Source organism: Pezoporus wallicus, unplaced genomic scaffold (assembly GCF_028554395.1).
Source record: "Pezoporus wallicus isolate ANWC-B61680 ecotype Strahan unplaced genomic scaffold, APGP_CSIRO_Pwel_v1 contig_2384, whole genome shotgun sequence".
NCBI classification, from domain to species: Eukaryota; Metazoa; Chordata; class Aves; order Psittaciformes; family Psittacidae; genus Pezoporus; species Pezoporus wallicus.
The window spans coordinates 742,436-762,293 of record NW_026640488.1 but is presented as its reverse complement, the minus strand read 5'-3'; the positions used below and the strand labels follow the sequence as shown (position 1 = coordinate 762,293).

The following is a 19,858-nucleotide window of genomic DNA, read 5'->3' as shown; positions in this document are numbered from 1 at the left end:
TTTACCTCGCCAGACCCCCCCAGCGTCACACACCACACCCAGCCCGCCCGCCTCCACTGCCCTCCTCAGGCTGTGCATGGGGACAAGCCCCGCCCGCGAAGGAGCCTGTAGCAGGGCTTGTCGGGAGTTGTAGTCCACCGCCACCTGCCGCTCTGCGCAGCCGTCGGGGGCAGGACTACATTTCCCAGGGGGCGCTGCGAAAGACCCTCGGCGGGGAGAAAGCAAAATGGCTGCGGCTGCCCGGGGGTGCGGTGGGGTTTGGTGTCGGGTGTGGCAGCGTGGAGCTGGAGGTTCCGCCCCCCGCGGGCAGCGCGTTGTTGCCGGTAGTGCGAGAGGCGTGGCTGTACCGGCGGGGAAGAGCGGGTATGGTGTCGGGGCGGCGCGGGAGAGGGGTCGGTGGAGGTGGCTCTCAGCCGGGGCATCCCGCTCTCCTCAGCTGCAGGTGGTTTGGGTACGAGAGCAGGATGGCAGGACTTTCTCAGTACGCATTTTATGTTACCTTCCTCCTGAACGCCCGCCAGACAGTGTTTGTCTTAGCGGTAGTGCTGTGTTCCTTTGACATGTGGTAAGAGCCAGATGCGACGCAAGCGAATTGGGAAGCGTTGACATTCATGTGTTTGGAGCATAATCAACATGCACTAGTCTGAATAAGTATTTTTTGAAGTTATTCTGGTCCAAAGAAGCTTTCTCTTCCAGTGGAGAATTGTGAAACCTTGGCAGCGTGCCTGGTAGAGCATTTTATTTCTCCCACAACTGGAAGTTAATGGCCTTCACAAGCTTTCATGTTCTCTGGTGAGATTCAGGTTTCTCTACACAGCTGATCATCTAATGAAGTTGTGTGGAAAGGGGCAGAAGTATGCTGCGGAGTCTTTAGAGACATAAATGTAAACCTTGAGCAAGCAAGGCAAGGAGCTCCAGGTTTCTCATGAGTGGTGTTGATAGGACTCAAGGACTGATGCACAAGTCTTTTATCAGAGTGTAAGCCAACATGCTGATTAAGCGAAAAATGTAATACAATGCTGTGATGTGATGGGGATGAATCCCTAAAGAATGCAGGAAACAAATAAATTTGCCTCCAAAATTTAAAAAACAAACAACCCCCCCGACTTTCGCTTTGAGGCGATTTTATGAATAGTTAAAAATGCCAAAGAAAATACTATGTTTCAGTAAAAGAAAACACATTAACTCCTTAAAACGTCTGAACCATAATCCTTTATGAAAATATTTTTCTTCCTAAGTCAGTGATCTAAGTGGCATCAGTAGTTTGGTGTTTATGGGGATGTCCTCAGCTGTTGGAGGGCAGACAGAGAAGTAAAATCTTGGCAATGTATTATGTTCACCTCTGAAGGGAACACTGTACTTGATGTATTTGTTTGATGTTTTTCAATAGCTTGCTTATCTCCTATAGCTATCTGGGTACTTGTACTGCTGAAGTAGTCTGCCATAGAAATGTGATTTCATCACTGAAATATTATTTGTGCCACTTCATTTGTACAAGGCCATATAATTACTTACAGAAACTGTCAGGCAATTCATACTGTGAAGGTGACCTTTTTCTCTTGTCCATATAAAGGTTATGGATGTGAGAACTGCAATTACTTTTCAGATGATATGGAGAAGCTTTATTCTGTGGAATATGTTCAGAGAAGAGTAGCTCTCTAGCTGAAATGATGATTTCTCTGTTACCAGATTACTAATATTTATGCTAATATGCTACTAACACTGCTCTGGAGAGCCACCTTTCCTAGCATGTGACTAGCTGACAATACATAATTTACTATGTTATTGATTTTTGGAGGTTTATCAAACTACCGAAGAAGTAATACATATTTATGATGATTTTGTGATTTTCACGAGATACTAAATTAGGGTTCATCCAGCATGCAAGTTTGCATCATTAACTCTTTAAGTTTTCTCGTGTAAGGGAAAGTTAAAAGTTTCAGACCATTATGTTTCTTTTTTGTGGCATTTTTTTCTGTATATAAGGAAGACACTTTGCTGTACAGTTCCCTCTCTATATTGTCAGTTAGTCTGTTTCTCAGTTCTCCAGTATTGCAGCACAACTTCTGCCATTGCCATAAATTAGATGTATTTACAACATCATTTACATTTTTACAATTACAATTTAATTTTTATTAAAAGAATAAATGAAAAGTTTTTATTCTTGTATTTTTAGATGTTTATGGTGTTTAATGTCCTCTTTATTTAAATTTTATTTCTCTTCTCTTTCCTTTTCAGTCTTGTTCCATGGGTACCAGTTGTTGGTCTGGAAATTCATGCACAGATCAGTTCCAACTCAAAACTCTTCTCTGGATCCCAAGTCCAGTTTGCAGCACCTCCTAACTCTGTGGTATCTTTCTTTGATGCTTCTTTACCAGGAACTTTACCAGTAAGTTATGCTTCAACTTAATTTAGAGTAGGATTGATGTCAGACAACTTCCGAGTATATTTCCAATATTTTGTTCTTTCCAAGAATTGACTATAGGACTACTTTTACATATTTTTCTATTTGCTGGTTGTTTGATAACGTAAGATTCCTGGGACTGTTTCTTTTCAGATTACTCATTCCCTAGTCATCCCTACAGATACTTGATACACACTGCAAAGGAAAAAAAACTAAGGAGTGTCACTTCAAAATACTGAATGAATTGTGGTATTTCTCTGAGGCCAGAGAAATTTGGTTAGTATGCCATGCAGGAAATTCCTTAAATATGAGAGAGACTTAAAATCCTATGAGAGAAGAACATCTTAGATTTCAAAGTGGCCATTTGATGTTACTTTCCCGTATGTTTGTTTATGTAGCTGTCATTTGCCATTTGGAATGTCTTGCTATGGAGGTACTTTGCTTCCTAAGTGGTAAGTCTGTGATTTAGGAAAGTGTCAACCATTCGTATTTCCAGAGCAAAACAATTATTAGCAAAACAAAATCTTACCTCTCTGAAACATTGTGGACTAATAATTCAGAATAGTTAGCTGACACTTAGCAATGAGAGTTCTTAGTGACAACATAGTAAATTTTTGAAGTCACAGCTGAATTATAACTGTGATGGCTATGGCAGTGCTGCTGTAGAATTTTCTGGGAATCTAACAAGTTTAATATTAGTAGTTTTAAAAGTACGAGCTTTTACTCTACAGTGAAAATAAATATTGAATAGATTTAGCTTTGCCTCATTCAACAAGCATGCAGAGACTATAATGGGGTCAAATTATTTAATGCAGAAGTGTTTCACTGAGAGTGGAGATTTGAATTCCAGTTGCAGGTATATATTAACTCCTTAATGTACTGGAAGTTTTTCATCACCATAATACAGCCTTAAATAATATTCTGGAATTGAGAATTAACTTATGGCTGGTTTTCTAAAGTCTTGATGTATGTATGAGATATGATCCTTAAAAAGAGAAATTAGCTAAGATTTTAATTCTGTGTTTGCAAAGTTTTGAAATCTAAGTGAAGGTTACGTGCTGGTAGAATTTGGGCTTCACTCTGGTCTCAGTAGCAATTTAGGGCTGAGTTTCAAATCTAACTATGTGAAAAATTTCCAGAGGGAATGGGAATCTTATGCAATTGTTTGGTTTTAGAAGAGTCTATTTAGACTTGAACATAGAAAATGAGATTCTTTCTTCTGGGGACAGGACTAGGTTAGGGATTCAATAGTCACAACATTTAAAAGGGTATAAGATTTTGGTTTCAGATCTTCTACTTAATGTTCTATTAATGCGCAAAAATCCTTGTAAATTGCTTGTCTTCAGTGAAGTAGAGAAACTGTTCTTCATGGAACAAAAATGAGTATTTATAAAGAGTTTCATTCTTATGTACATAACTGTTTATCTGGGAGTATTTTTATTTGGCCTTTTGCTCTGTTAAACCGCTTTAAAAATGAGGCTTGGTATGACCTTTGTAAGAAGAGCCCCGCACATGTGGGCTTTGTTAGAATATATAACTGCATGTAAGAAGCAAAAAGCAGAATGGCTAGGTTAATAAGTAGTGATACTATGTTAACTTCTCCCAGCTACTTCATTTTATACAAAGAGAAAAAAGGTTTTTCTCACTGTAGCACTGGTGAAAATAGAATTGAAAGCAAATGTTACAAAATACATGTTCTAGCATGTTGGAATGTGATAGGAAATCCATTCAATAATCATAATTTTATTTTCCCCTTGTTCTTGCTGCACAGGAGTGAATGTTTGAGACCAGTGTTTGTTCTGGAATCAATCAGTTTCTCTTGTTTTCTTGAAATAACTGTATGTATTTGTACACAGCAATAGTATCTGAAATAGAATTGGATTTTGGTGGATTTTGAAAGATGGTAGTTTTTAAAAATTTCCAAGTATTTGTAAAAAAAAACCCAACCAAAAACAGTTTAACAAATGTTAAGATTATTGCCTAATAAGTCTCTTTAGGTGAATATTTGGCCTTTCTTTTTGACTCTTTTTTTGAGAAATTAAAAAAAAAAAATAGGAGCAAAATTTTAGTACAGTAGTTGTGCTGTCTATAGCAGCAAGTCACTGCTGATATGAACAGAGAACTATAGGGACAGTTTTCACTTTCATAGGGACTTAAATTTACTGTGAGGCCATGAGATGATTGCGATAGACAACCGTGCTAGAATTTGCTGACTCACAATGGGACCAGAAAGAATGATGCTAAAAGGAGCTATTGTGGTTGCTATACATTTCTGGTTCATTAATGAGTGTGGGTGTGAGCCCTTGCGCAGGAGAGAGAAAACTAGATGAATGTATTTAGCCCTTTCTTTCCTCTTTGTATTTTCTTCCAGTGCTGTAATACAGCTTATTTTATGCTTCTGCTGCAAGTAGGCCTTAGAAGGACCATCACACTGTCAGTGTCATGGCCATTTCACTATGCTTCTATTGTAATGTGCCTCTGAGAGACAGCTACAGGCAAAAATAGCTATGCAAGTGCACTGCTGTTTGCCATGAGACAGAAAAAAATGTGGCAAAGCTTTGATTATGAAAATAGATTTTGAAGTAGTGAGACTCATCCTGTGCTGCTCTGCACACTTTTGTGGCTTGTGGTGATGGAGCCTCTCACCCATAGACCAGATAGCATCGTACTCAGGTTACTTTGGACTACAGACATTACAATTTGTGTAATGAAGTGTTCAAAGGCCTGGTTTTTATTACCTGGTAAATGGACTTGGCAATGATCTTAGCTTGCTGTCTTCAGGAGACCTGTTATAAAGGAAATTTTAGCCACATGTGGTGACACATAATGCATCGTGCATGCAGATTTATCTAAAACTCTTCTGAGGATCCATAAAGGTGGTTGAATTCCCAGTCTGATTCATCCTCTTTGAAAATTCTGTGAATCTTTATAAAGGCTATAAAGATAGTACTGGGCTCACAGAAGGAGAATCCATGATTGTCTATTCTCATGATTGAGGTTAATTATAGCTCAGCCACAGAAATAAGATGGTAGATTTATTAGCTAAAGTCTGAAACCTTCTTGTCTGTGCTTAGTCTTTGTGGCTAATCACACCAAAAGATGCACGTTTTACGTTTGTCTCCTGCATGACTGAAGTGAAAGCCTCATCCTATTGTAGGCAATCCTTTGTAGGCAAGTGTACAAAGAAATAATCTGGGATTTACATAACCAAGGTTTAAATTAATAAGATTTGAATTGAATGTCAGCCTTACAGTCTTAAGTATTTTGAAAATTCTGATACCCTCTCATGCATTTGAATTTCATTCTCTTCACAGTGTGAATAGCATCTGGTTTTTGGTTGTTTTGTTTTTTTTTTAAGATAGAATTTTTGAAACACTTGGTAATGATCAGGCTGTTTCTAATGAGGAAAAGGTAAGTAACTTCTGACCTCAGAAGAAACAGAGAAAGAGCTCTGTGGAACGCTGGTGTAGAATATCATGAGATGCATGATTTTATATTAATACATAATTTTTTGCTGTTCCACTGGACATCCTTGAGGGCTTGTCAGCTAACTCATTGCAGCTGTCCTGTACTGAGATTTTCCTACCCTCTTGTTTTAAATTTCTTTGGTTTTCTGTCTGTAAATAGTGTAGGAGGAAGCATTTTGGTCCTACTGTATGTTCTCTCGCCTGTATAATGGTAATTGAGCAACCAGATACGCCTTTTCATGGAAGACAGCAGGGCTAGAACGGCTATTGCCTCTTGTGCCTTCTGGTATTGCACGGCTGGCAACTTGAGCTTCAAACTCTGGCTTCTTCAAAGTTGATGAATGTCACTGCATCACTGCACAGCAGCAGAGAGCATGTGTATTGTGCTGTTGCCTTCACCACCTTGCAATGCTGTGCTGTTGGGATGGCTGCCCAGGAGCATGACAAGGGTAATAATATCCACCTTTGGTGTGTAGAGGGTGCATTAGAAGGTCCCTTTCTTATATGGACATATCCATCCTTGGCAGTGGCAGATACCTGGTGTTTTTCCAGATGTCTTGTGTGGTAGATTATCAGATTTCATGATTAATTTTAAATGTTATTAATATACAGAATTTACCCGATGCCTTTGCTTTTGAAAGCACTGAGAGGTTTATATGAGATTTTGCTGGATCTGTCTTGTCAGCTATACATACTGGAACAGAAACAGCATTTAAGACCAGAATTCATATTTCAAATTACAGTTTGAAACTAGATTTTTTTTTTTTTTTTTGATATCTTATGTCTGTTAAATCTGGTGATTGCAACAGCTGCTTTACTAACTTGTGATTTCAGTTTTGTTTTGACATTCCTGCTGACATGCGTATGAATTTACTCTGTTCTTGTACTGCTTAAATTTGCAAAAAAACCTGCTTCTTAGCATGACTTTTGATATCTACATTTTCAATTGCACACACGTTTTTAGGGAACTGGACAGTCTTCTTATCTTCATATGCATGTTGGTTTAGCTTCCATTATATACATTTTCTTCTTTTCGAGACCGTGTGATGCCTTGGTTGTTGTATCCATGAGCTCTCCTCTAAAAATAAATTAGTGGCAGTGCCCGAAGGAAAAAGTGAGTTCCTGATTATTTTAAACCATTTACTTATGTCTGGGTTCACTTTAACTGCCTGTTACTTATGTCAGTAAAACTGTAGTAATTGTATTTAGGGGTGAAAAAGGAGATACTTTCTTAGAAATCAGTGCTACCTTTCTGTTGCAGTCCTTTTTTTCCTGGTAAATATTTTGGTTTGCAACATACATTGTATCATCAGTGGTTAAGAGTTTTTGCTGCTCACACAGTCCCAGCTTGTTGGACATGCAGTAAGCCTCTAAAAAACAAATTCAACATAATTTAGACCAAAAAAAAAAAGAAAAAACAAAACCTTACAGGAGGAAAGTAGGCTTTCAAACCATTTCTCTCTGAGAATGCCTTTGCAGTTCATAGACCCTTACATTTCTGAGTGCTTGATGGATTAAAGCCTACCTGCATAATTTCAAGCTATTAATCAGGTCAGTGCTGTTGTACTGGTCAGGAGAGGGCCTTCTAAGGTGAGGGAGGTGACTTCCAGGGCTGTGTTATGGCACAGGTTGCTCCTCCTTGGATTTCTTTCTCATTCATAGGATCTTTCACAGTCCCAGGGTTACCTCTGGAACTAGGCCTTTTCACTGGAGTCTGAGAAGTGTTATACTTCAGTTACTCAGTTACTGCAGTTGCTCAGCTCAACTTTATTTCATAGTTAACTCTAAATGCCATTTTTCTAGAGACGCCTCTGTTTTTGTGCTTTGATGTATTTGGTGACATTTGTTGCTCTCCTCTCAAGCTTTGAAGGAGTCCCCTGTAAGGTTTTCTCTTGCTTTTTGCTATGTGTTGTTTATTTGTGAGAAGTTCTGACACTCATTCTACGTGTTTTAATCTTTTTGTGAAGGCTAACAATTCCTGTAGGGCTTTGTCTCCTTAGCACCTCGGTAGCTATTGAGCTCTCTTTGTTGTTCTTGTTGGTTTTCCTGTTCATCCTTAACAGGTCCCTCTAGCCGATGTAAACTTGCCGCCTAGAATGGCATTGAGTTGATAAAACATCTTTCTGTCACCTATTTTATTATAGTCTTCAATGCAACAGCAATGTTAGCAATGTATTTTCTCTTATCTCCTTTTGGTTTTGTTTTTATTGCTTTACCTTTTGCTCTAGCAGATACTTTTCTGCTTCTTAATGGGGAGCAGGAGTTTGCAGTATCTCCTTTATTTCACACAGTTCTGTTACTGAAGTTACTGTGCCATCGTTGATACTTCTGGACAGCACAGCCATTACATGAAAACCAGGTAGATCAGTGTCCCCTCTTTCTGGATTCAGTCTGAAATGGCTGCCAAAACACATACTATCTTATTTTTCCATAGTTTTTCTTAGTGGACTGAGAATTTTTTTATTTAAAATTTGAACCGTGAGTGGATTTTCTGGCACAAATTTTTATTACTTCTGTTATCAATCACTATATATGCTTTGGCATCCTTAATGTTTGATTGAATTCATTCCTCTTCGTCAAGCACTGTAGCGCTAGGACAAGGGGTAATGGGTTCAAACTAAAACAGGGGAAGTTCAGGTTGGATATAAGGAAGAAGTTCTTTACTGTGAGGCTGGTGAGACACTGGAACAGGTTTCCCAGGGAAGTTGTGAATGCCTCGTTTCTGGCAGCGTTCAAGGCCAGGCTGGAGCCTTGGGCGACATGGTCTACTGTGAGGTGTCCTTGCCCATGGCAGGGAGGTTGGAACTAGATGATCTTGAGGCTCTTTCTAGCCCTAGCTATTCTATGATTCTAAGTATTTTCTGTCAGCTTGTAAAAAAAAAGTCTGATTCCAGGTGACTCCCTTTGTGGAAATCCCAGGTAGTATATTGTATATATGTGTATGAAAGCAGCGCTCTGTTAAGCAGAAGTTTATGTAACAGTCATGGTTTTATCAATTTCTTGGCATTTTAACTTAGTGAACTGACATCTTGCCTCTTTGTTTTTCTTAACAATTTTTTTTCTTTGCAGAGTTTTTTCACTGAAAGGTATTTAGGGAAACATTGTCCAACAGTAATGACGGATAATTGTAGACTGAGTTTGTTCCCTTCATGATTAGCTGTCTTGTGTGTAATGTTGCATATCTGCCAGATTTATGTACTTTGTTTGAAACTTATCTTGATACAATTAGGCTGTAATTGGTTCCTGGGGTAAAATGAATTTATTTCTTTTTCTTCTCTCTGATTATCAGCCACCTTAAATATGACTATATGTGATTTTGTGAGGATTATGTAGCCTTCGGCAACTGGTGTTTCTTAGTTACATATGTACATTTTCCCACTGCAACTGTTATTTTCTGTACAGAAACTCTAGTTCTGCCAAGTTCAGCCAAATTAGCCTCAAAAAATTAGATTTGTAGGGGTTTTTGTGAATATATTAGCAAGCACATGAAGAGGCAATTGGCAGTTGAGTCTCTCCACTAATCTCAGCTTTATTTGGACACTGCTATTCAGATACCTGTGACACTTCTTATACTCTATTTGAGATGTTTGGTGAATGGGGAGAAGTTGAGGGAATCATGGAGGAAAGAGTGTTGAGGTTACTGCTTAAGTAAAGCAAACTAAAGCAACTGTTTATAGGAAACCAGTCTTTGTTGGTTCTGCTGTTCCAGAACAACTTTGTTAAAAAGCAGATAATTTTGGCTTGCTTTCGTAATAGCTTTTTGCAAGACTTGTTGCATTATGTCTCCTGTTCTTTTCCTGAATTAATATATTCTTGTCTCTATGTTTTATCAAGCACTTCTTGTTTGCTCTTGATTTGTATGTTGTGCCCTCTTAAGAGGTCTGGGTCAGTGATGGAAAGATGGCTGCCTCACTGGGAAACAAATAATGGTGTTTCAGGAGATGGCAAATAGAATGAATGAGGGAGTCAGAGCAAGGGCTGGAAGATTTTGGTGTGTTTAGTGTAGGCGTTCAGACACCCAAAGATTGCAAGAAGGAAGAGAGGGCAGGTAGCCAAGACTTAGAAATCCAATCCAAAGTATTCTGTGATTTTGTGATTCTGTGATAGAAAATGGTCAGTATACGCACTGGTATGTGGTCAGATTGTCAGAATTTGTTACAACTCAGAAAAGTTACAACTCAGAAAAGCACAGAGCTGGCCCTCACCAAGGCTACAAAGCAAAGGCCCATCTGCAAGGATCAAGAGGGCAGGAGTTGTTCTATAAACTCTGTTTTGTTCAAGTGCTTTGAATTTTCTCTATTTAACAAGTTAAACAATCAAGATTATATTGAAGAAGACAGGTGTTGTTTAAAAGCCTTTTTAAGCCTTTTTTGTGGAGCTTAGTGTAGGAGAAAAGGTCTGAGAAGGTCCACCTGAAAGCTCTGGTTGACTTTGGATTTGATCACATTCTGTAACTTAGGTTTTGGCCATTGCTCGGTCCCCTACCTCCAGAAACAGTGAAGGGTTGTAACTGGATATTCTTGTATTTAACTTGTCCTGGGGTCAGATGGCATTAGCAGTGGTTTAAATTTCAACTGGCGTAAGAGAGGGAGCATCCTTATGATAGGTGAAAAAAAAGCCATGTGGCAGACATAGAAAACTGCTGTTAGCATGAAGGCCATGGGTGTTAGAGAGATACTGAACTTTTTGATGGGAACAGCATAGAAACACAGCATTTGGTTATGGATATCATGAACTATCACTATTGCATTGTTCTGACTTCCCTATGGGTTCTCCTGCTTGGAACCAGTTCTGCATGCATGGTAGAAGTTTATTTGTTTTTAGCCACTGATGATGGGATCTGAGACACAGAACCGGTGGTTTGGGGCAATACCACTGGATTGGCTGCTTTCTTGCCACCCCAAAAAATAGACTTATTCCATGGAGATCTTTGAGCACATTGCCCATGCGGTCTGAATGGCTTTTTCCTTCTGTGGTTTGGGTTTGACGTTTTTTGTTGTGGGGTGTTTTTGGGTTTGGTTTTTTTTTTTTGGTTGCTTTTTTGTTTGTTTGTTTTGTTTTTTTTTAGCAACCCCTGTCTCAAAGGGCTGAGAAACCTAGAAATCATTCAGTATATAAACAGCTTTATATCTGGTGATACCTTACATTTTTTCTTACTCCCAAGGGTCAGCATTTCTTCCTACTGCTGCTGAATTTTCCTGGTCATCACTGACACTGAAAGATGCTTCTTCCAATTCTAAGTCTTGTGATATGAGCTCTCAGACTAGATCTTCATCTTCAAAAGAGTGTGCCCTCTTAAAGTTTGAGTACACCTAAACTAACATGTTTGGGGACTGAGTACTTAAAATGTTAGAGTTGCCTGGTTTAAAGATCTGAATTGAATGAGTGTCCTGCATCACCACAAGCTAACTCTGCCACCAGACAAGTTTAGGAATAGTAATATGTTTTGTATACCAGCATACATCTTTGGTACCAGACTGTAGAAAGATAAAGTTACAAAATATATTAAGGTATATTTAATGCCTTCTGAGCTCATCTTCCTTTGCTGATTCAGCTTCTCAGTTGCCATTTTGTTCTTTTTTCTTAAACTGGAATCTCTTTCTATTAATCTAAGATCTTAATTTAAAATGTCTGGTGCTTCTTCCCCTATTTTCTTGCCTATTTCCTTAGGGATAAGAGCATAACACTCATGTTAGGGCAAGAAATATGCTGAGAAGTGGGGTCTGGACTGAAATGCAGACGACATTGAGAACACTGGAACACTGAAGCTGGCCTTCTTTGGGACTTTCCGCTGCAGTTAAGAGACCTCACTTTCTGAAAGATGTGAGCTCTGCAGACCAAACAAATGATAAGTCTTAGGTTGGCTTGTTCTTTTATATTTTTACTGTATGCTTAGAAGGATGAGGGTCTGACTGTACACCTATTGAAATAAGTGGGTCATTTGGGAAATGGCTAGCTCTTCATTTATTGTAATGTACATCCTGTACATGCGTAGCTACAAGGCAGTTACTCTGTGTGGGAGAATGGCAAGGAAGAATGCTGCATTGAAGTACTCGTCTGCAATGTCAGACTGAACAGTCACGATTACATTTGGACTGAGTAGATGTAAGACTAGTTTATTTTGAAGTTTAATTTATGATTGCACTTCAAAGAACCATATATTGGAGCAAGTTGCTACTTTAACACAGCAAGAATAGTAAGACTGAATAGATCCATTAGTGAAAGCAAATAAAAATCAGAGCAATATGAAATGGGAGTACTGGGAAATACGATTAGATATATCTGTTGAGGTTTCTAAAGATTACTGCCTGGGCTACAGAGAGGTGGTTAAGTACATTGCACTGCTTCCTTCTTCCAGCTGTTATTTAGAATGAAAAGGAGCTAAAATTACATATTTCTTAGGTAAACAATCCTGTAGTTAATCTGATTAATGCTGATTTCCTCATGATTATAATTAGGAATGAAGGTCTTAAGATAGCCAATTAGTATGAAATCTACTTTATTATAAATGTGTGACCTAAAATCAAAAACTTTTAAAATTTCTGGGAAATTATTTTGATTTTAGTTTTTAGTACAAGGCGTACTTTGTTCCAAAAATAAGGGCCTTCCTGGGTGCCATTGTTATGGCAAAGATTACTTTGTTGTTTTTGTTACTGTGTTGTTTTTGTTGGTTTTGTTTATTTAAAAAAAAAAAGTAGCAAAAATGAACTTTTTCCAGGAGAGAAATCCAGATGTTTCTCCCCCCCCCCCCCCAATTATCCTGTAGAGTACACATTAGCAAAAGAAGAAGCTGCATACCTACTCTCTTTAAAATGTAAAAACGATCATTTACTAAATATAGGAACATATATCCTCACCTCAAAAGGGGGGCAGCTTTCTTTAATGTGTTAATATAAGAAGTAAACCTGCTGTTAAAATTTGCTTTTGGTGGGAATTTGTGTCATTGAAGTTATTGTGTGTAGTTTTTGTATAGCTATTGAATAGTCTTGTATTTAAAATGAAGGTCTTGACTAAACTGACCTTGCAAATAAAGCTGATACATTTTTAAAAGGAGTCTTTCCACTTGTGAACTAGATGTGTAGTATCAGAAAAAGAAACATCTTGGTTGGATTGTTCTTTCATTCATTTAGAGCTCAGTTACCATGGTGCTCTAGCAGGAGAGTGTAGTTACAATGGGAATGGTGCTGGTGGTGTGATGCCATTGTTAAGGTTTTTTCCTGAGTTTCCAATACAAATAATATACATTGCCTGTTGTGATAGCTCTCTAGCATTTCCTTTGAATGCCTAGGAGTGATGCTTCCATTTTAGAAGACCAGAAATATTTAAGAAGGCTTCATAGGCTCTTGTGTTGTGTCCATAGCTGTTGCAGGAACTACGTAGCTTGCTTTCAAGGCCAGCACTTTGCTAACATACCAGACTGGCAGCTTGTCAGTTCAAGCCCGTAATTTAAATCTTTGGTGCTAGTCAAAGCTGTCGACTTAATAACTGCTTACTGCATAAACAAGCTTGGAGGACTTATTCTAGGTCATTAGCATGGGAAGTTTCACATGCTGAATTGATGTTTATCACTGCTCATTATTTGAAAAGCTAGGCTTATTTGAAGGAAAAGTAGTTGTTTGCTTAAACAACTCTGCTTTATGCGCTGCGCTCAGCCATGATCAGTGGAATAGGTAGTAGAAGTTACTTCAGAAATGGAGCAATATTAAACAACTTTTGAGTTTGTTTTGGTTTTTTTGGAGTCAAATGGCAGAGGAAGCAGGTTGGCATGGTAGACATCTCATTATGCTATAGCGGGAAAGATCTGCTTTGCAATACCTTCTGTCACCACAGAGGTCGATAAAGAAGCAAGGAAGTAGTACTGCTGAATGAGTAACACTGCATATACACTGATTTGGCTAGTATGGCCCAGTACACTAGGGACACATACTCATTAGTCATCTAAATGATTAGTAATACTACAATACTACAGAGAAAATAATCAACGCTTCACATTTTTATGCCACTTTTTCCCCGGAGGCACTAAAATGGTTCAGCAGCAGTAGTGCAAAAGCTTCTCCACTGGTATAAGTCATACGTGTGTGGGAATTATTTCCTTCATCTCAAAACAGTATTATCCCTTAGGGCCATGCATAAGATACACTCTGCCTTGCTTGAAGCAAAAATCGAAGAGCAAGTGATCAAGGGCAGTAGCTGTAGTGTAATCATTAACTAAACTCCACCTGTATTTGAAGAATGTGCTATGAGGTTCTGACTGTGACTCGGGAGTTGGGTTTTTGTCTTGTTCTCTGATTACAGTCAGTCACAACCCCTGCACCATCAGGAAACGTAACAAGACGGCAGCTCACTGCTTTGGTGCAGTGGTGTTCTGAGTCTACCAGTCCTTATGGAGCCTTACTGTGTTTCTGGTAACTAGCTGTTATAAAGCTGACTGGCATGGTCCTCCATAATTTGTAAAGCTAAACAGGATCATGTCAGGAGACTTTAGTCGGAGGAAATTTTGCTCGTGTATTTAGAAATATTACAGTATTTTAAACATTGAACAATTTGACTGTTACAAGCTTCCTTAAACATTAAGAAAACAAGTATCTCTGCTGCCTGGAAGCATTGTTGAAAACAGGAGCATCTACGAAATAATGAACTGCAGCTATGATACTGAAATAAATTAATATTTCTTAGTTCCCAATTTTGCTTTAGATTACAGTCAGGACTAACTGTGTTCATTTTGCTCCGGCTCAGTAGTTCAAAGAGAAATTGATCTTTTTTTTTTTTTTTATTTCTCATTTAAAATTTGCTTTATGTATCTTTTAAATTTTTAAAACGTTAAAACATGCCAAACAGATGATGTGTTCTATTAGCCATATATAGCTACACTAAAAATCTGAAAGTTCCCTCGTTAAATGTTTTAAATATTTAATTCCTTATCTGTATAAGCAGTTTTTAAGTTTCTTCTTCTTCATTAAGATTTTCTCATATCTTATTATTTTGATTTTTTAAATATTAGATGAGTAAAGCAATGAGATTCCTTTTCCAGCTGAAGATGTGGGATGATGGGAACTATACAGCTGCTTAATCTGTTTTCAGAAATCAGGCTGGAAAATATAAAAAGTAAATACCATCAGAAACCCTGAAGAAAACATTATTTAAGCCTTTTATGTTCTGGTCAATGCTGATGAAGTCATCTAGATTCTTTTACATAATGTCCCCTTTAATGGTGGAAATTGACTTCTTGGCAGCTGTACAGTGCAGAATAAGATGAATAAAGTTCTGTTCTTATTTCAAAATACTGTACTAAGAAAAATTCAGTCTTCAGTTTTATCCATTTGATGTTAGTTAAACCAACTGTTAAATTAAAGAGAGCACACTTGGAAAAAAGAACCATCAAATAAATTTGAAACATTGCTTGTTAGTACTTTTTGGAGAGGCATTTTATTTCTCCTTTGGATCCTGACCCTGCTGAGGCAATAGAAGGGTGTAGCACTGACAGTCATGAGTCCATGATGAGAAACTGCATTTAACTCCTTTATTTCTTCATGAAGGTCTTGCTGGGTCTCCAGATCATGTGGCATCCTGCAGGAACTTTAATCCCATGGTTTACCTGGGTACTAGAAATGCATGTATCCTTGTAAGCATAGGAGCAATAAATATGTCTGATTCTGTTTTAGCAAAGCATGTAAGCGTGCTTAATTTCATCATGGTTAATCAAAGCCTTGAAGTCTATGTGTAGATACTCATCACTTCACTATGGTTCTGTGGTTACAGGGATTCTAAGGTTTTTACAGAAATGGTACTGCAGTCCCTAATGCAAATCCCTAGTGTTTCCAGTTCCTAGGATGAGCTGACAGCTGGTTATGACTCAATTATCATTTGCTATGACTTATCTCTTGCACTCCTGAAGATTCAGAAGTACTGGAATGTTTGCAAAAGTAGCAAGCAAGAACAGTGCACGCTTCCTTATGTGGCATGACAAAACAAGCAAATGGCTTCTTTATTCCTCTTAAAACTTTGCAGATTTGTAGCTACCACAACTTTAACGATGAGTAGGAACTCCTCACTCAAGAAAAGAGATCTAATGGTGGCTGAAGGGAAGCAAAATTGAGTATGTGCTCCAAATAAGGCAGTGTGGGGGAAATAAATTCATTACATACTGAGTATCTGAGCAAAGCCATGTGTCATGTTTCCTTAGGTTATCAACAGAAGATGTGTAGAAGCAGCAGTGATGACAGGCCTGGCACTCAATTGCAGCATAAACAAGAGGTCCTTGTTCGACAGAAAACACTATTTCTATGCAGATCTGCCTGTAAGTATGCAGTATATCTGGTCCCTTTACGGCTGTAGGAAGGGGCAGGTCGGGAGCATAAATGGCAATAGGGGATGAGTAAAGAGATGCTTTTTCTGTTTTCAGTCAGTGTGCTGCTCACCCCAACGGGATGCTGCACTGTGCCCTGATGAATAGGCAGCTGTACCCTGGTGCTCACTGATTGAATATGATTGCTCTGATTGCTGACTCCTTGCTTAGCTGCACGATTCCAGGAGCTAACGTAATTGAATTGGGAGCTGGAGCTGCTTTGCCCCTTAAGTTCTTCATTCCTGGTGTTTAGCACTAATTGTCTGTTAGGGTAAAAGCAGCCTGATAATAGTCCTTCATTTAAAGTGAATATATAACAAACACAGGTTCCAGTGGTATAAACATAACAGTGTCTTTCTGTGTGTGCTTAGGACACAGAAATATTTAATTTCCCTTTAAAATGTTTGTGGTAGTTCCACGAAATTAACAAAAAAACCACCAAACCTGCACCTGAGAAATGGAGCCTTTGCAGTGTGGTTCGTTGGTAGCTTTCATGTTGTGTAGAAAGTGTCATTGGAAGTCAAGTGCATTTTGTCACACTCGATATGGGTGTAAAAATATTGAAATAATTTAAGAATCTGACTTCTGTCACTGCAGCAGGATGCAGCAGTTTGAGCCTTTTTTTCTATTTTAACGAAATGAAAACTTTCTAGTGTTAAACATTTTTTTTTTTCCTTGTCAGATTATTTGTGCTGAAGGATCATTTGAACCCTAATCTGTCAAAGGGACTACACTAGTTTTACTTCCCTTGGTTTTGGGGTGAAGAGCTGATGACTACATCAAAGGAAAAAAAACTATTTCTATTTTATCCAAGAAAGATCAGGTGTTTTAGGTTATCCTCTCTTTAGGTGAGGTGTCCCTGACATCCTGAGAAGCAGAGTGGGAGATTTCTCAGGTCCCAAACGAGCATGTAGAGGTGCTGTATTACTAACAGAATTACTTTCTCTTCCACTGTTTTGTGGTAGATATTCTGAAGTTGCACAAAACATGTTCAAATACAATTGCTTCCTGCATTAGAAAGAGAATTATATTATAGTTGTCCACTGGAGACCTGGATCTCAAAAGAGATTTCTGCTCTGTTTTATTCTAGGTCTGTGGCTGTTCTGTGAAGTTGATGTAATAGCTGATTTAGTTTCTGAGGATAACTTTTCTAATATTTGTAAGCCATTAAGAGGCCCTTTTGCTGGGGGCTCTGTAGTGAGCTAGAATCATAGAATTCTGGGAATGTTTGATGCAGATTTACTAGTTTGAATTGCCAATATGTTGGGTTTTCTTGTTTGTTTTGGTTTTGTTTTTTTTTTTCCATGTAAAACTATCTTAAAGTTCATTTCCAGACCTGAAGGAGAAAAAAAGTGAAATAGCAGGAAATAAACATTACTTTCAGAATTTGTTTACACATCATAAAGAAACACCAAAAACATTAAAGAGATGTTTTCAAAGCACCTTTGGTGATTCGGCTGTTAAACTGAAAGCTATCTCTCATATTCTTGTACTGTCTGTTGCTACCAGTTTGCTGCATAGAAGCTGTATACAAGGATGTTATCATAGGAAAGAAACCACATCCGTGTATTTAGAGGGAAAGGGAGGTGGAATAAGGTGTGTACAGCACCAAGTGGGCTGTCATTGTCTGCATACATGAAGTACAGGATCCTTTGGTCAGATAAGCATGGAAATTTGATCAATGAGGTGATGACACATTTTACTAGCTTGAAACATGTAATTCTGCCTTTCTACTGGCTGAGTTTTGCAGTTTAAGCACTGACAATAAACTGCCCTACCTGCATTTCATTGTGAAACAGTCGAGTCAGGAACCCTGTAATAAGATGCAGAGTTTAGGCTAATGAGCGATGTAGAACAAATAAAATAAATCTAGCTCTTAGAGTCATTTGACAGTGGGATTATTGTTACTCCTGAAAATGGGGCTTTGGGTGGAAAATGGGATTCTTGTTATTTATTGTCACTCACAATTTAAGGTTCTTAAAAAAATAATTCTAATGAGATATTTAGGAGAAGGGAAGAGCTGTGCAATTAGCATAGGTTGCAGAGAGTCAGTTACTGTATTTTTCTCATAGTTTTCTTTATAGTGATAACGGCTAGAAGGTCATGCACTTCATTGCATATGTAAATAGAGCTGTTCACAGGAGCAGACCATTGTTCTCCATCCCAATGTATTGTCGCTATCTCTACATTTTAGAGTAAGCTCCCTGCAAAACATGCAAAAGTTCCTCCCAATTCATTAAAATCTGGCAGGCTTTTTGTTTAATTCTCACCAGTGAAGGCATGAGCAGGCGAAGAAGGAGGAAGAAATGGGGTCCCTATCTCAGCAGAGTAATTGATTTCACCTCTGTATTTTTACATCATTGCAGGTATTGCAATACCTTGCCACTGGCACCCCCTTTTCTGGATAGTAGTTCCCCCTTTGGAGTCCCAGGCATGAGGTGGCATTTATCAGCTTGTGCTTTATGTGGGATTGTGGTCTCTATCTTTTAAACTGCTACATGAATGAAATTTGGTTTTCTTATTTTCTTGATTCCACACACATTACAGACCCCCCCTGCTTCCCTCTGCTCCCCTCTGATGAGAATAGTTCTGGACAGGTAGAGAGGGATGTTCATTCTGGTGGGAGGATGAGTGATAGTCCCAGTTTGGGGACGGAGGTATGGTAACTGGCTTCAGACAAGATTTAACATGGTCACAGAACCACAGGCATGGAAGAACGTCTTCCAGTCCATTTCCTGTCCCCAGGCAGTGTCAGTGAAATTTATGTAACGCTTGGCAAGTAGTTGTGCAGTTGATTATTGATTATTTCTGCATTGCTTATATGGAGAAGTGCTTTTATTTTTTTCTAGACTTTTAAATTCTCACACTTATGTTGAATTCTATACCTATCTTCCTTTCCAGCAAAGCAAAGTGACTTCTGAATTTGCATGTGCATATCTTCTGTTCTCTTACATAGGTCACTGTGGAAGATGTTTCATTTTCAGGTTTGTTCTTAGTCTATAATATTTGCAGTTGGCTATGCTGCTGGTTTCCAGAAAGTGTTTTATGTGATTATAAATCTAATTTTGTTGACAGGCTGGCTATCAGATCACTCAGCAAAGAGTTCCTATTGCAGTGAATGGAACTTTGTCGTACAGTCTCTGCACAGACCACAAAATGAGCCAGATGGTAACCAAAACTGTGAGGATTAAACAAATTCAGTTGGAGCAAGACAGTGGGAAGAGTCTTCATGATGACACAAGGAGCCAGACTCTTGTTGACTTGAATAGGGCTGGTAGGCTTGGATTATTTTTCTATTTTTCTCCTTTCTGTGTAAGATGAGTCATGAAAGGTGAATGGGTGGCAGGGAAGAGGTGAAAAATAATAACTCTGATGTCCTTGACAATAAAAATTCATCAAAATGACGATTACACTTGAAGCAGGGGTATACTTGGCCTTCCCTTTGTTGTTGGTTGATGTCAATTGCCAGTAGCAAGTTAGAAGTCAGTTGGCTACGGCTTGCTCAAAACTGTGTGTCAGTCACATAAAGCCACTCAGCTATTTTAGCTCTTTGTATGCATTGTTATTCATAAATAAATAAATCAAAGATATAGTGAATCAAGCTTATGTCTGGAAGGAGCAGCTGTTGTAGAGTTTGTCAGT

At 38.5% G+C, this 19,858-nt stretch overlaps 1 protein-coding gene across 2 annotated transcripts in view; it reads left to right on the top strand.

The window, feature by feature from the left end:
* Positions 1 to 202: 202 nt before the first annotated feature.
* GATB (glutamyl-tRNA amidotransferase subunit B) overlaps positions 203 to 19,858 on the top strand; it is a 44,998-nt gene continuing 25,342 nt past the window's right edge. For both annotated transcript variants that reach the window (XM_057419038.1, XM_057419037.1), the window contains exons 1-4: positions 203 to 363; positions 2,239 to 2,389; positions 16,055 to 16,168; positions 19,292 to 19,490. In XM_057419038.1, the coding sequence (XP_057275021.1) occupies positions 227 to 363; positions 2,239 to 2,389; positions 16,055 to 16,168; positions 19,292 to 19,490 (601 nt within the window). In that variant the 5' untranslated portion in view covers positions 203 to 226. The remainder of the gene's footprint in view (positions 364 to 2,238; positions 2,390 to 16,054; positions 16,169 to 19,291; positions 19,491 to 19,858) is intronic.